We start from the raw sequence: 17,813 nt of genomic DNA, 5'->3' as shown, positions 1-17,813 counted from the left end.
TAAAAAAGAAAATAAATTGAATCAATCAACAAAGAAACCTCAGAGTCACAGATAGGAGAAAAGATGAGATAAAATTCCTCAATTTTTTCAGCATAACTGAAGTTTGGTGCATGCCAAAATGAATTTGCTTCATTAATCAACTAAGTACACATCTATCGATACTTGAAGCAAATCGTTGAGCAAATAAAGCTAACAAAACAAAGGCATTTTCACTGTAACTTTTGATTCATCTTTTCATCCTCAACGATACAAGCGCTCGGAAATGTACAAGGGTCATAACTTTTAAGTTACATGAAGAATTCAAACCAAGAAACAAAAAAATGAAAGAAACAGCCCTGGCTTTTCTTCTTTGTGAGGAACAAGCATAGATATGAAGGCGACAAATCCACGACTTTCCTGAGAAGTAAATTAATAGAATACAGAAAAGAAACTGCTAAGCATAACGGACGCCTAGCCGGCAAGATGACTCGGTGAGCTGTTGAACATGGTGTGCCACATGTAGGCTCGGGATAGGACCATCTCGAGCTCGTGGTGGGACCAGGTTTTTGTGGGGAGGTGTTGAAGGAACATCACCATCTCTTGGAAATCAAGCTTCTGGAGCTTATCCGACCACTGAAGCGATGAAATAAATAAACTCTTTTAGAAGTATGTAATTGTAGGGGAAGATCAGGAAACTTTGATATGAAAATACTAACTAATCACCCAGTCGTCCAAGGGCCGACAAATATCTCATTTTAAGTGAATCAAAGATATTTTAAATTGGGTAAAGAAAACATCCTCAGGGCAGTTTTATTTTCGATCCATGGCATATGATGGAATTATAATATCCAATGGAATCGTGATATAGACCCAAGCCCCACTGTCCCAGCAAAGCACGTTAGAAATAACATTAGAACTATTGTTCCCATTAGGAATGTTCCTCAATTCCCGGGATAGAAATATTCAAACCAAAAACAGCACGTCGTTTGACACTTGGATGCATTGAAATAAGAAAGTGCAACTTACAGTTAGTAGAAAACTAGCTGATATATACACAAGAAACTCCGGCAAAGAATCTCCTTCCGCAAGGTAAGTATCCCACAGTCGCGTGACAAGGTGGAAAGGTATCTATAAAAGACTTAAAATTTAGCTACTTGAAACAGGAAATGGCAAACAAAGGGGATTTTACTTGTATATATACCCCTGTAAAACCTGAATTTTCATATATATATATATATATAGAGAGAGAGAGAGAGAGAGAGAGAGAGAGAGCTAGGCTGGTATACTATCGGTAGCACGGAGGCCTCCGTGCTACTAAGTTGTTTTCAATGATGCGGCTTTCAAATCGACGATCGGCTCCGTTAGACTTGATCTACACTATTTAAAAGTATTTGGAAACTAAATTTCATAATTTTTCGACATTATTTGGCTAGTGATCAAAAGGTCTCAAAATTGATAATTTTAATGGTAGATTTGATGCTTTTGTGAATTTAACGGTGTAAAACAATCCAAATTTGATGAAATTTTTATAGAAAATTTTTTTCACTACTTAGAGTAAGATCAGTATCTCTGATCTTAAATTCAAGTCTTTTATCATCACTTTTTATGAAATTTTTATTTTCAGTCGTTAATTTTTAGACTACTCGTTTTGATAGGTAATTGATGCCGAAAAAAGTATGAAATTTAGTTTCCAAATACTTTGAATAGTGTAGATCAAGTCTAACGGAACCGATCGTCGATTTGGAAGCCGCATCACTGAAAACAACTTGGTAGCACGGAGGCCTCCGTGCTACCGATAGTATACCAGCTTAGCTCTATAGAGCTATACAGACATCCCTTCAAACAGCAGTTTCTTACAAAAATGCCCTAATCTTTTACAGATAAGTCATCAATTTCAAGAAGTTGGATTTGTACCGAAAATAGCTCATTTACATGGAAATTTCTCTGAATACAACAGTATGTATGTAAGGAATTAAGATTTTCAATGGCATATATGAAAATTCAAATTTTGCAGGGATATATATGTGAATATCTATGTAGACATCTCTATACCTCACGTATCAGGAGACAATTGAACCAACGAAAAGCAAACTGAAGAAACTCAAGCCCTTGCTCCTCCATATGCCTTGATAAAGGTTCTAAAATAAGCCCAAAAATAAAGATCAATAAGGATTTGCAACATTACTCAAATAACCAAAAAAGAGATACTAGAAAAATATAGGCATAAACTGATTTAACTCTTAATGTGAGACACTTTCTAGAAAGAAAAACTTAACATTCACTTATTAGAAATCTTTCGGTTGCAAGGATTATTCCTTTGCAGCTAAAAAGAACATACATAGGAACTTCGAGAGGCAAAATAATTTATAATTATATATGTACGGAGAAAGACAAAATAATTTAAAATTATTCTACTTTTTTTGAGATGTTACTCTCTTTCCTTTAAGACTATTCACTTTTGAGTTTTCATGATCAGCTGAGCCTAGGAGAAGCCTTGAACAATGAAAATTTATCAATTTATAGTTAGATAAAAGATAATTCAAGTATGAAATTATCTAACAAATGTGCAAGTATGTAAACATAACCATGCTGTATGCACCAAAAGCTAATATAAAATTAAAATCATGTACCATCGATCCTTCGAACCAGCTCTTTCAGTTTGAAAACAAGGCGCTGAATTCCCGGTTGAGCAAAGGTATAATGGTCTTGCATACCGTCAAGAAGCTTTGAGAGGCACCAATAACAATCTGCTTCTATATTAGAGATAATTTGTGGAGAGAGGTTCAATATTGACCAACTCTCCATGTTTCCTTCTAGATGTTCTGATAAGAACACAATTAGGAAAGGAGTGACAAGATCATTTATCCCTTGAACATATCCACTTGCTGGGTGACGAATAGCCCTGATAAGGAAATCACCTTTTATTTGAGTATCAATTTATATCTTTCATAAATAATGTTAAGGAATAAAGTAAAAAAGACAAGAAAAAGAATTGAATTTTTGAAGAAACATAGTATTCTTGGTTGACATATTTCAGTTTGCAGTAGTAGTGATATACAAGAGTCATATTATGAGATGAAAAATTAACAAATTATAGAAAATACAAATGAAAATATGGCTTGTCTGCATGGCTTTCAAATATAGAAGTCCTGAAGCTGAATTAATTTCCTCTTCATTTACATTATTGCACTTGGGGAATTAAAGAATTAGATCCAAATATTTTTTTTTTTTTTGAGAGATAGGTAGCATGTTACCCGCTTCGTTTATTTCTTTTTTAGAAATAAACTTAGCCGGAAATGTGAATCAGCTAGAATTCGAACTTGGAACCTCGGGTACCAACCACCAAGCCCTTTGCCACTTGCACCAGAGACGGTCGGTAAATATTTTTATTTTTGAAATGATCATATGGTGTATTAGATATTCATTTTGAGAGTCATCATGTGTTATAGACAAAAAAGGGGAAAAAAAAAAGGAAGAAGGAAAAGAAAGAATAACTACAGAATGACAATGACAGTCAACAAACTTCTACAGCATGAAGCTTTCAAAACCGAGGACCAGTGTAGCTGGACTAGAGCTTCTGCTTAAGAGCAGTTTGACTAGAGGTGTTATGAAAAGCGCTAACAGCTTCTTCACTGAAATCCTCTGGCCAATTTTGCTCTAGAGAAGCAAAAGCTTCTAATTGGAGCTTCTGCTTTTTGAGACCTAGAAGCTCGGTTCAGCTTCCTGCTACAGCCAAAGCTTGAAGTTCATGTTTGCCAAACACCCAGATCAGCTTTTATTGGAGCAAAGAGTTTTCAAAAACCAGGCCAAATAGGCAGCACGATAGCTACGCAGGTTGGAAATTGACCATGTATACAGAATGCGCTCCAAAGATTTCTGAATTTGTGCGTGCTGGAAAAAAGTAACATCAGGAACAGTCCTTGGGCAATCAACGGCAATCTACAGAGAGAAAAAGAAAAATTACCACCTGAGTACACAGTAGTTATACATGTACAAGTGGAAATCAACCTCATGGAACTTCATTAATCACCTGGCGAAGCATGTTGATCTCATCGTCCGACCGTTCACTATCAGGAATGTCATAAAACTGAGAAACACAGTCAACGTACTCAAGTCTTTTCCTCGACAAAACTCCTTCACGTCTATCTGAATTAGGTGATGCATATCCCTGTTGTCAGCTAATATTTAATTTTCAACTATGCAACACAATGTTTAAAATAATAGAGTGAATATTTTACAGCAGAATATAGTAAAACAAACTGAACTTGGTGAGACAAATTTTAATAAAGGTCTAATCCGAAATAAAACATTGAAGATGTCGAGCAGAATGAAGAACTGAGACAAGTCGAGATCACCCAAATGCTAGCATATATATAATAATAATAATATTAAATTCATATCGACTCAATTGGAGTTACTTGAATAAGTGAATATTATTGACAATACTGAAGTATCAGATAATTTCTCTAACATTTAGAAGACTGGATATTGAACATTATGCTTAAAGACATCATACAGTTTTGAAAAGAAGACTAATTTTAAGAGTTTACGTCGGTAAGAATTAGCTAAATTAAAACTGATATAAAATACATTCCCATCCTTAGATACATATTTGTAATGAATGAATGAACAAATATCTACTACTAGTAAAGTACAAACGTTTTCTTGTGCTCTTGGAAGTAAGTTGATAACATGGAAGGCAGTTATGAAGAACGATCTGAATAGGAAGGTTCAGAGTAAGATGATTCCTTCAGTTACATTTCAAGTTAACTTTAGGATTGAAAACTAATAGATTAAAACTGAAGATAAAGTCTACCATGTCCATCGTCATGTACCTAATGAGCTAAGACTTGGGATTATCTAGAGTTTATATACAAGTGAGCGACTAATATTTGGTTTCACATAATATTTGAATGCAAAATTACATCAGAGAATAGTTTTATCATGATAGCAACCAAATAGAAAACACAAACACTCTTTTTGTTGTCTATGTCAGAGACAATTAACAATTTTAGTTTATTTGGATAAAGAGAATAGCAGTATAAGAGATCACTTACCAAAAGAAGCCTCCAGATGTTAGGGCGCATATAAGGTGGGATACCACTCCAAGATAGCTCGCGTAACTTCTCTACATGATGGAGAACAACAATAGCATAACTGCATTAGCTAAGAAAAACGCAAACCATAATGAAACAGAGAAGTATTGATATAAAATGACCACTCAATTTATGTCAGTGAAATTGAAAGAAAAAAGAGATGATGCCTTTCTATGAAATGATTATTCAATATCTCTATATGGAATCCCAAGTGAGCTTGAAATCTTCAACAATGAGCATGAATGCTTGTTAAAAAAAAAGAAAAATTTAAAAAAATTAAGCAGTAAGAAATCAATGGACAAGTGCATACAATCAACACAGGTACTTGATTCTCCATACACATAAAGATCATTACCATATAATTATCATCACTTTTCTTGTTTTCTCCGAGAGACCTTAGCCATCTACGAAAAAAAGCTTGCTAGAAATTGTCAACCATCTGGCTTTTTCCTGGATCAAGCTGCCCAGATACGATGTTGTCACCTATGCTAGCTTACTCTTCCTCCCTATTATTACTCAAATTCCTAATTCTTCAACTGTACGATACAAATTGATGGGTAGCGTATAGCTTACTTTATGTTGTTGCCTATGACAAGCTTATCTTCTTTGTGCTGGCCATCTATGCTGAGAGAACCATTAAAATCCAAGCATATGCCAAAGATGTGCCTTATTTTGTGTTTTCAGAAAATATCCATTTTCCAAGACACAGGCATGCTGCAATTCTCCAAGACATACCTCTTGTTTATAACACTAGTTTTTAAAGTGCAATTGGGCTATACTATGAAGTTTCATCACAATATCCTCTTCTTCTGATCTTTCTTTAATCATTACCAACCGAGTTTTGGTATATTCAAGCTAAGCCATTTACTGTAACAGTATATGCTATAGTCTTGTTTGAAGAAATCCATCGCTCAATAAATTAGTATTCTCTTGATAGCTTTTAGGCATTATCAATATATTGGCCTATAACAAGATACTTATGATTGTGCATAACCTTTATTTTTGGAATGCATCATTATATGTATAATTCTCTGCGAAGTCATCACGGACTAAGAAATGCAATTCCTCCTCATTACGCTATTGTTATATAAATCCTCAAAACTAAAAAGAAATTATAGCTAAAGTACACGACTAAGCCTTTTTCCTCTAGTTTTGAAGGACTGTTTCTGCCCATCATATAGATTTTAGGTGTCCAAACAACTACCACTGTTTATCACAATTATAGAAGTTGCACATGCTATAGCAAGTGATACCATGGTTTGAACATAATATTCTAGAAGCAGAAAAGAAAAAAGTAAATAAATAAATTAGAATGACTAGATACCTAAAATAACAGCTGGTTTAGAAAGCTCCTTCGTGAATTTTGTAATTCTCGCAGAATCTGTAGCTCTAGCCCCGGAAACTAATCTTTGAGCATCTATGGAAGAGTTCGCACTGCTCGTTGATGATATACTTGACTTATTTAGACTTGAACTGCTTGTCTTACTTCCAGAATTTTGATCTTCTCCCTGTGGCAAGTGAGATTACTACGAAACCAATATAATTTGCTACATAGAGAGCTGAAGGAAAGAACCAACTTTGCGCCAAAATTACCTCAAATGAGCTCTCCCTATAGTCATCTTGCTCATGATCACCCTCACTGAAGCTTCGAGCATAGTTTTGAGAGTGTTCAGGTGATGTAGATTCATTCAGAGGCTCGGATCTGCGACTCAGCAAAACCTTGCCAGGGAAGCTGCGTCCTTTAAGCAACCTGAATAAATTTTGATAAGCAAAGCTAATTACAAACTGTTATTAATGCAACTAGTAGCAGTTAAATTAATGATAGGATTAATGAAGAGTTTTATCTTTTCTTTAAAGAAACTGAAATTTTAGAACTATTCCGTTTAATACTTTAACTCGTAACTTAATGAATTTTCATAAACAAGCTAATTACCAAGTGTCTAAGGCCATCATTATTCTAAAGGATACGCAACGAAATTTCAAATCATGAAAAAGCTTGAGAAAGCTTGATGTTTTATCAATATCAGCAGTTGAAGCTTACTAACTAGAGCTTCTAGTGGACCATAATAATAGGCAAATACGAAAAAGAACTACAACTGAATGTCCGCCGCATATGATTAGTAACAGGACCAAACTCAGGACCAAAACTTCCAAAGAATGAAGTTAAAAAGCAGGTGCAAAGCAACAAAATCAGTGACCTCACTTTCTCAATCATGTGACACTGCAATCCAAAGAACTCAATGAGGCAACAGAAAAAAGTCCAACCTAAGTTCAAAATTCCAACAAGCTAGACATCTCAATGGATTACTAAGATTTACGGATCCTTGATCTAATGCGACAATAACAACACATAAATCCAGCACAGTGGCAATGTTTTTAAAGCAATTATCACCTGGAGAGATTCAATTCAATTCGGAATATGATCTAAACAATCAATTTATTCATCTTAGTTAAAACCTAGATCCGATTCTCCAATTATCCAATCCGAAGCAGTAGATCAAGTGCACCACACTCTATCAAGATCCCAATTTCGCCAACTATTCGCCAACTAGTCGCCAACAAAATCTCAAATCCGCAAGAGCCCATCGGGGATCCCCAGATCCAGCATCAAAGATTGAGTAGATCGATAGCACTACCACGAAAGAGATCACCAAAACTAGACTAAGATCGGATCTACGAGTTATAACAAGATCAAAAGGGATCGAACTCACCCTTGCACGTTCCTTAGGGTTTGGTTGAACCTCCACTCGAGATTGGGGCCGCCGCCGCTGCTGCTTCCGCCATCACCGCCGCCGCCGCCGCCGCTCATCGCCTTCCTCCTCTCCTCCTCCTCCCTCCCACTCCTCATGAGGGTTACGTCCCTGTGGCGAACACCATGGAGTGCCTCGTTAGAGCATCTCTCTCCCTCTCTCTCTCTCTCTCTCTCCCCCCTAATAATTTTCTTTTATTTTTTTACTTATTTTTGCCTTTTTCTTTCGTTAACAATCATGTACTACGCGAAATTGTGAACTACGATGCCATGTGAAGATTTTTGGTAGAAATGCATAGAGCGCCCTCAACCATAGGCAATTCTGATGTAAGCCCCAACTATTAATTTTTTTTTTTGTTGAGCCCCTCAACTTCTAACATTTTAGAATTAAGTGATTTAAGTATATAATTTGAGGACTTATCAAACTTTATTTATAATTTTACTAAATTTAAAAATATTAATTATGTTTTAGTAAATAAAATTAGATTAATTAAAGGTTAATAGCTAATTAATCTATTATATTTGATAAAAATTTAAATTTTAATTAAGTGTAAAAATTCAAATCAAAATATCTGTGAATAAAGTAAGTTTCAATCAAAACAAAAATAGCGAACATCGCCATTCAAAATATAGTTAGGGTTGGCATCATACATTTGTTTGAGAAAAAGAATAAACATATACAGAAATCTCTTCAGGTATAGAAAATTTTGAACTATCAATTTTTTTTTCTATGGAAACTCTCTTAATTTCTAATTTTTAGAATCAACTGATTTAGTCAAAAAAAATCTAAAAAAATAATCAAAATTAGTAATAATTTTATTATATTTACTAATTTAAATTTTTTATAAAGAATTAAACTGATCAATAATTAGCAAAGACTTATTAAATGTAATAAAAATTTAAACTTTAACTAATTATAAAAACTTAAATAAAAAAATTTGAAGACAAGAAATCTCTATTAAAATGAAAATAGTTGAGCTGTCTATTTCAAAATGTCCTATAGATCAAGGAGTAATCATACTTTTTTAACTAAGAGTTATTAAATTCAATAAAAATTTAAAATTTAACTAATTATAAAAACTCAAATAAAAGAAAATTAGAAGACGAGAAAATTTTGATTAAAATAAAGGGCTCTGTTTCAAAATATCCTATAGTCAAGGGGCACCATACTTTTTCACGGAAAAAAAAGCAAAAAAGGGCAAAAAAAACCCACACCTCGTATCTTCTACTCCACCACAAAACCACCCTTTCGGTTTTCGCCTAAAAATTTCGCACTTTTGGGGGGGATTTGGTATCATCTCCACTCTCTCCCCTCGAACCCACCCAATATATAAGAAATTCAGATAAAAATCCCACCTTGGCTATCTCTCTCCCCTTGATACAATAGCAATAGTAATAGGCGTAGCTTGGGATTTGGGGGTTTCGCTCGTCAATGGCGGTGAGGGCTCCCACAAGCAGCTTGGGCTTCGCGGCGCCGCCATTCGCCGCGTCGCGGCCGCGCTCGGTGAGGGGGATCGTCGCTTGCCCTCCGCTTCGGAGCTCGTTCTTTAATGGCGGAGGTGAGGTGTTCGATTTAATGTCTCTTTGATTCATATGAATCTTTTTTAGTAGCGGTTGAAGGTTCCTGTTCGGCCCTGCTTCTGCTTCTGCTTCTGGCAACAGCGGGTTTAAAAATTTGGAGCTTCGAAGCAGAAATGAGAGATTTCGAGTGCAAGAAAAGGAGGATTCTAATTTGGTGCTTTTGATTCCTCAGTAGAAAGGATTGGTTAATAATATGTTACTATAGTGCTTCTCCTAATAGTATTAGGCTCAGTTTGGTGGTGCGTTGCCTAAAGCTGGCATTTTTATAGCATCAGAAGGGCAGAGCTTCAAAGCTCTTTTAATTTTTTCGGCATCTAAGGCATGTAAGTGGGTGTGTTTGGATACGGCTATCACAAACTTGGCCTTATTCAGGCGCTATACAAGCTCGTAAGTGGCATGGGTGATACTAGAAGAAGATTTAATGTTTGGATATTAGAAGAAGATTTATGCTATAAGTTATGAGAAATTAGTGAAGAGTTAAGTAGAATATGGCAAGAATTTTTGAAGAATGCGTGAAGCTATGTATGAATGGTTGGGATGAAAATGATTTGGTCCTCTTCATTTCTTGGTTTAACTAGAAATAATGAAGGATGAAGCTTTCCGATTTTCATCAAAACAAGCTCTTGAAACACTAGAATTGTCAGTGTAAAGTCTCCACTATTGAAAGATGCAATATTGTGAACAAATGCTGGTACACTTAGTTTGGCTCTATAGTAGGCTGGTCAATTGTAGAGTTTCAAGTTGAGAGAACTCATATTATGATGTATGCAGCAAACCGACGAATCATATTGTAGGACCTTCGTAAGGAAACCACTTTCCTCGCGCTTACTAAATCTTGTTGGTGACGAGGTTAAAGCTATCCTTTGCTGTAACGTCAGGTGTGTAGGGTGCTTAGATGTCCTGAGTGGTGAATTGGCAAGTTGTTGATCATGGATTGATGGTCGTACATAGTTATTGGGATAAATAAAGTTGAAGAACTTATTCATGAGAATGATGTTCTTTTGTGCAAAATAGAAGAAGAGAGGAGGAATGGAGGAGAAGATAGAACTGGGAGAAAAGAAGAATAAGGTCAAAGGGCAAAAAGAAACTCAATTTCAGGGTATCCTTTAATGAACGTTCTCTTTCTTGCCATGATGTTTTCTTCATTTCCTTGGTTCTACAGCACGGTTAAGTGCTTAGTTCTATTTGTCCATGTCCAGATGCATGTATGATTTTGTAATTTCATACTCCATTATAATTGTTCTTGTGAATATAGAAGTTGTGAATAGGTTAAGAAAATGAATATGTAGGGTTAAATGGATCTAACATTTTGCATTGGCCTCTGATTTTCCTCTTTCTCAATATTTTTCTTTTATAGTTGCTTCCCTAAGAGCTGTGCAAATACAGACATCCAATTTCAACAGAATGAAATGCGGTGCTCTTGGTACCCGGATGAACCTATTTGAGCGACTAGCTAGGGTAGTTAAGGTGAGAATATGGTGTTCAATACCTGACTGCATATACATGTATCTAATCTATTTTCCATTTTTTTAAGTTAAAAATTTTGATTGCTATATTATATATCTATGCAGTCCTACGCCAATGCGCTCTTAAGCACCTTTGAAGATCCAGAAAAGATCTTGGATCAAGCAGTTCTAGAGATGAATGATGACTTGACGAAGATGCGCCAAGCTACTGCACAGGTATCTCTTTTTTCTAATGCTTAGTATCAGCACAGATTGTGACTAAGATAAGTTTTTTCCTTCTAACCTTTTATATGCCTTAAGCTACTTTTTTACTCTTCCCGAATAGTTTTTGGTGGGTGTAAATTTTTACGGAAGCCTTGACACTTCCAATTTAACATGGGTGCCAGACCATGTGATGTCGTACTAAATTTCACCACTATCCTCCTTTTCTCTTCATCCTGCTCTATTTGCATGTGTTCATGTAGATGTGTTTTTATCTATTAAAGATGTATTCAGTGCATTTAAAGATGTATCTATGAATGTTTTACCACCAAAGATTGCTATGATATCATGCAGGAGTTGACATTTGGCTCGGACTAGGTGCAAATTTTATTAATTCAAGTAGATTTTAAGTTTTGGGCATCCATAGATATATGAAAAAATGTATTGTTCACAAACGAAAAGAAATGTATACAACGCAAACTATACGGTATTTCAGTCAGCATATTATAACTCAACTTTAGTAGACACTTATTTTAATTTGCATGATGAGAAATGCTTTTCCTAAACTGAAATGTGCTTGCACAACCAGCATGGGTCATTTCATGTCTACATAATTTCGCACCATATGATATGGCCTTTATAGTGATCAGGACATTTGTACTACTCCAATATTTCTTCATTATGCGACCTTAATTATTGAATCTCAGCGTGTCTAATTTAGTACTTCCATATTCTTAGAACATGGCATAGATATGTTTATCCATTATTTGTTGAAGCTGTTAATTTTTTTAGTTGTTTTTTTTAATAAAAAGGTGCTCGTGCTCTCATGTGATGCTTACAAGTGAGAAGCTGTTTGAACTTTTCAGTTAAAAAGAACTAAAATTAAAGTTATTTTTCCCACTAACTTTACTATTTCTTATGGCCTATTACTGTAATATGTACCAAAATTTGTTATTCAAACATTTATTTTATTACGTTTATGAAAGAAAATCTTGTTCATCTGGGCTCCCTGTGTTCAAGGTATTGGCATCCCAGAAGCGGCTGGAGAACAAATACAAAGCTGCACAGCAAGCTTCCGATGAGTGGTGATGTTATCTTTAAATGCTCTCTATCAGCCGTTATGTATCTAATATCTAAAGTTTGAAAAGTAAGAATTTTCCTTTTTGCAGGTATCGAAGGGCACAACTTGCACTTCAGAAAGGAGATGACGATCTTGCTCGTGAAGCCCTCAAAAGGCGTAAATCTTATGCTGTAGGTATCTTGTAGAAGTTGCAGGATTTTTTCTTTTTTGTTTAAAGTTTTGAAAACAAACTATTTAAGTCACACAATCACCTTTTATGACTCCTAGCAGTTACTGTTGGCACTGAAATTTCTTGTGCTACTATGTTACTGTATGATGTGGTACCTTACTGAACAATCTTTTGTAATGTAAGTGAAGATAGCAGTAAATGATTAGAAGCTTAAGCAGATTTTTTTGTCAGTATTGGGCATATTAATTAGGAGTTGAAGTACTAATGATTCTGGTATTAGTCATAATCCACTTCTTATTCTTTTGTCTTCTAAGAAAATGTGCCATAGCTTTGTCCAGTGGCAAAAGTTTGGTCTTGCACCAACATGTTGCAAATTTTTTTTGAGTATTTAGACCAATCATTTCATGCAAGTACGTTTGTATGGATCTATGCATGCATTTCTTAGAAAATGAAATATTGTGGCTGAAAGTTTTTAGATATCTAGAGTAATGTAAATTCTTATTTTCTGATCATTTTGCACTAATTCCCAAGCTTCCTTTTCTTTGCCTTTTGTTTTTAATGCTGTCGTCATTTTGGATAGAATAGGTTATATTTCTGATTTCTTCACAGAAAGATTTTACATTTCTTGGCTGGTAAGAATATCATTATGATATTTCTCAAATAATTTCATGACACAAAAATCAGGCACATAAATGTGGTTTTTCTATTCCTATAAATACACATTGTTGATTTCAAGGATCTCAGGCAACTGTGCATTTGGTTATACTGTTACTTGTCTACCATCAGTGATGGTGTCGGATATTCTTTGAGCATGTCAGTAGAGGTTTCTAGGAGATAATTAATCTAACAATCACTAATTTTCTGAAATTAACACTAATATTAAATGCCAAGACTCTAATTGCTCCTTTATTCATGCGATTCAGGACAATGCTGCCTCCTTGAAGGCTCAGCTTGATCAGCAGAAGAGTGTGGTTGATAATCTTGTATCAAATACTCGAGTAAGCTTTGTCAAATAGTTATTCCTTGTTCTATTGTTTCATCACTTGATAATTAGACTCCCTTCCATCAAGTTGAACTTTGCAAAAACTGTTAGTATGGCCCTATGGCATCTTTTTCTAGATCTTTCTTTTCCTCCAAAATTTCTAATACTTTTATTTGAATGTACTTTAGAAGTCTAAAGAAAAGAATATTGGAAGAAAATGCACAAGAGGATGAGTTTTTAGTTGATGAAATAATAGATATGTCTATTCCGAGTTGATATAGTTAGGAAGTTTTTCCAAGTTATCACTGGCATTGTTATGAGAACAGCTTTTGAGACAACAATTATAACTATTGTGAAACAACCGTTGCACTCTAAAAGCTTAAGCTATTAGAGAACGGTGTTTATATATTTTTATATTTAACACTTCCCCTCAGTCCCTCACGTCTGGGCTCGAGACTTTTTGCAAGGCCCATGATGTGGACTTGAATTAAATGGGAGGAAATTAATAATGCTAGAAGCCTAGTGTGACTCGAATTCAGGATCTCCTGCTCTGATACCATGTGAAACAACTATTGCATTCTAAAAGCCTAAGCTATTAGATAACAGTATTTATATATATTTATATTTAACAACTATTAATGCTCTTTCATTGCTGGTTATTTTTTTACTCTAGCTTTTAGAGAGCAAAATACAGGAAGCTAAATCAAAGAAAGATACTTTGAAAGCCCGTGCTCAATCAGCGAAGTCTGTATTCTTTCTTTTCTTTATATTGAATTTCCTACTCTTTTTACTTTCAAGTTGGTATTTACAGAAGACTTGTATAAATTTTCGTTTAGAACTGCAACAAAAGTGAGTGAAATGCTGGGGAACGTTAATACGAGTAGTGCTCTTGCAGCGTTTGAGAAGATGGAGGAAAAGGGTATGTTCTTTTGGCTCTATGGAGAATTTATAGCAAAATAATTTTTCCATAGGAATAAGTATCAGAAGAACAACGATCTTATTATATAAAAGAGGCAGACCTATTTTGTTCATGGATGCTTCCTTGATTCTCTCGGAAGAGTGAATTTCTCAAAATTTGTGGTCTTGAGTTTTTCCTCTTTGATTTTTTGTGGCCCACTCTGAATTGACTGAAACAGAGATTGACCTTTAATTTATATTTGATCGTTATAACACCTATCCAGATTTTATTCAATCTTGGGCCTTAAATTAGGACCCTTGCATTTTCACCCGATTAAAATGCATAATATTTAGCTGCATTTAAATCTAATGTACGCTATATCTGTACTTCATTGTAGGCATGTGTTTTATTTATCTGTTTCTCAGGAGAAGTAACCTTATATTACCTTTATAACAAGTTTCATGCTATAATATTTCAATAACTAGTCTGGGTGTATTCATCCCTAATTATGAAGAATCACCACACGACCAGCTTTCACAATTTCATAAATGTGCACGCACATATAAATGGTCAATTTGTGTGGAAAAAGAAAAAGAGAAAGGAAGTTTGCATGTATACGAGGTCCCAAATGATCTGATGTAGTATTTGATTTACACAAACTGAGTTGTTGATTACTACTACTGTTTGGCTCAACAGTTATGGCGATGGAATCCCAAGCAGAAGCCCTTAATCAATTAACCACCGACGATCTAGAAGGAAAGGTAGCATTTTATTTTCTTTTTTGTAGCAAACTATTATGTTTATCTACTCAAATTTTTGCTTATCTTCGCAGTTTGCATTGCTCGAGAGCTCATCGGTGGATGATGATCTTGCGAAAATGAAGAGAGAGTTGTCAGGGAGCTCATTGGTACGATCTATTCCTCTGAAAATTATGAGTAAATTCCTCTATGGTGTTTGCGACACAAGATCCTTTAAACAAATATATCATCTGCCGAGTCACTTTCCATCACAAAATCCACCCCTGGAACTTTGCAACTTTGGCCCATCTTTTTCATTTTTGCAGTTGTAGTGTTAAAATACCCTTCATGGTCTAGAATGCCCCTGGTGGGAACTCTATTAAATGTGTCCATTTATCACAAGGTGGACCGCGAGCATCGTAGTTCATAAAAGAATTTGTAAACCTGTTAAGTGGCGAAACCAAGGAAGTAGAGAAAATTCCAAGTTTGCAGAAAACTCTCTTCCTTGTTCATTATTTTCTGCCGCTGAAAAACTGTTTAGCTTATCAGCTACGATTTCTAATGTGCAGAAAATTTTATATCATAATAAGTAAATCACTAAACGCTACCACTAGTTTCCGGAGATTGCTTGTTTGTTTCATTTAACATCTTTTTATTCTCTCCTCTTTTTAATATCTAATAAATAATTTCATAAGCTGGGAATTAAGATGTTATCATCCCTCTCACCTTTTTTTTCTTTTTTTTCTTTTTTGGCCATATCAACTGCAGAAAGGAGAACTACCTCCAGGTAGAACAGCGGCATACTCCTTCAAAGACGTAGAAATCGAGAGCGAGCTCAACGAGCTGCGAAGAAAAGTAAAAGACTACTGATTTCATCCTATCCTGAAGTCTCAAAAGAGCTTGACCATGGTTAGGAGTCCATCGTTGGACCGCATCTTTGTTGGGGAAAACGTGTTGTGGCACTGGAGAAATTTTTGTACCTTTAATTATTTTATTAAAGGAGATGCGCCTTAATGTTGCCAAGGTCTATGTATATTGTTACTTATCTAAGTATTCCTTCTCGTGATATATGATATGAGATAATCTAATGTGATACAATGTGATTATCGCGTAAATGATAAATTCAATCTTAAATTTTTTTTGAAGAGTTACTACCATGTAGGTTGCTTGTTTCCTTTGCTTGATTGAATTGTTGCTCGTTAGCTTCGTAACCACTTGTTCCGTCTAACGGTATCGTGTATTTTCTATTCTTTTGTTGGAGAAAAACTTTTTCTGTGAAAAAGATAGTAAATTATTCGCTTCATTCATATAGTAGTATGAACTTAAGAATACAGATACAGCCAAAACCTTTAGAAAAAGAGTGGATAAAAATTAGCGATTGTTTGCTTGGTAGAACTTGAGTCGTGTATTTTCTATTCTTTTGTTGGAGAAAAATTTTTTCTGTGAAACAGATAGTAAATTATTCGCTTCATTCACATAGCAGTATAAACTTAAGAACACAGATACAGCCAGAACCTCTAAAAAAAGAGGGGATAAAAACTAGCGATTGTTTGTTTGGTAGAACTTGAGTCGGACTTGAACCTCGCCTTCCTTGAAGATGGCACGATTTCTCTCTAGCCAGGTTGTCCATCGTATAGTTGAAAGTTTGGTGAGCTCTTTTATTCAACTACGGCTGTCAGCCTTATTAATGAGCTCTTCCAAAAGTCTGTTACACCATTTTCGGGGCAATGTTGTGGGTGAGTCGTTGGTCGAGTAAAAAGGCATGCAGCGGAAGTAGAGACACCACAAGAACACGTGGTCACAGATCACAAGTTTGCTAACGCAGAGCACACACAACTGTTCTCCTGACCAGACCCGCTTGTAAAAGTTGTCGGGGATGTGCATCCTTCTTTGGGGTACTAAATAAATTTAAAAAAAAAAAAATCTTGACCTTTGGCATCAGGTGTTTTCTTCTTTATTTTTTGCATTTAGCCATTTCAAAATATTTTTTTCATAAATAGCCCTATCAAATTTATAATTACAAATTTGGCCTTATTCCTGCCACGCAAACGCCACATTAGCGCCATGGTTTTAAGTTGAATACGGTGAATCATTCACCGTGTTCAAACGCGGTGAATGATCCACCATGTTCCATACCTATATTTCCCTTCTTTTTTCTTTCCAATACTTATATTTTTTTGCAATACATATATTTTTCTAGACACGGTGAATCATTCACCGTGTTCAATCACCCACATATATTTTTCTTATATATTTTCGCAATACATATATATTATAATTTTGCTCGCAATACCTATATAATATAAATCAATCACCGTGTTTAGACACAGTGAATGGTTCACCGTATTCAACTTAACAAACTAGTCCAGCCCCGCGCACGTGGCGCTGACGTGGCGTTTGCGTGGCACGACTAGGGCCACTTTTACAAATATAAATTTGCTGAGGTAATTTTTTAAATAATTTTTTTTTAGGAGGCCAAATGCAAAAAAAAACCCCTGTATTTTCACAGCAATTTCCTGAGAGTTCTAAAAATAAAAAATTGAGAGTAAATAACTTGCTAGGCCATCTAATAACGTTGCGGACCGGAAACTCGTGTTACCTTTAAACCGCGTAGTCATATATAAGGAATTTGATTTATTCAGAGTCAAATTAATAAGATAATATGCTTGAAAATACATTAACACAAAAGTCCACCCAATATCTTAACATGTGCTAACAAATTTGGATTCGCTTGTAGAGTTTGTCAAATTGGCTTTGTGGGTGTGTCAATGTACCCCTACTATATCTCACCAACTTTATCTATAAGACCAAGTAATGTGAGTTTGGATTGAAAATTCGCATTCTATATAGCTTATAAAATTTTGATAGTAGATC

The 17,813-nt window shown here is 35.1% G+C and overlaps 2 protein-coding genes across 2 annotated transcripts; one reads left to right on the top strand and one right to left on the bottom strand.

Moving 5' to 3' along the window:
* On the bottom strand, positions 189-8,055 carry LOC109710163 (TBC1 domain family member 22B). Its single transcript, XM_020232631.1, has 10 exons — positions 7,787-8,055; positions 6,669-6,825; positions 6,400-6,583; positions 5,037-5,107; positions 4,010-4,147; positions 3,827-3,918; positions 2,610-2,881; positions 2,032-2,117; positions 1,006-1,107; positions 189-612 (listed from the first exon to the last, which is right to left on the bottom strand). The coding sequence occupies exons 1-10, from the start codon at positions 7,921-7,923 to the stop codon at positions 451-453; spliced, it is 1,401 nt and encodes a 466-aa protein (XP_020088220.1). The 5' UTR covers positions 7,924-8,055; the 3' UTR covers positions 189-450.
* Positions 9,053-16,084, top strand: LOC109710164 (probable membrane-associated 30 kDa protein, chloroplastic). The gene is made up of 11 exons (XM_020232632.1): positions 9,053-9,383; positions 10,763-10,872; positions 10,977-11,087; positions 12,093-12,157; positions 12,242-12,323; positions 13,246-13,320; positions 13,978-14,048; positions 14,141-14,223; positions 14,899-14,963; positions 15,035-15,109; positions 15,708-16,084. The coding sequence occupies exons 1-11, from the start codon at positions 9,257-9,259 to the stop codon at positions 15,807-15,809; spliced, it is 966 nt and encodes a 321-aa protein (XP_020088221.1). The 5' UTR covers positions 9,053-9,256; the 3' UTR covers positions 15,810-16,084.

Source organism: Ananas comosus, linkage group 5, assembly GCF_001540865.1.
Source record: "Ananas comosus cultivar F153 linkage group 5, ASM154086v1, whole genome shotgun sequence".
NCBI lineage: Eukaryota > Viridiplantae > Streptophyta > Magnoliopsida > Poales > Bromeliaceae > Ananas > Ananas comosus.
Note: the sequence above shows the minus strand (reverse complement) of the source record. Positions and strands in the feature narration are given on the sequence as shown.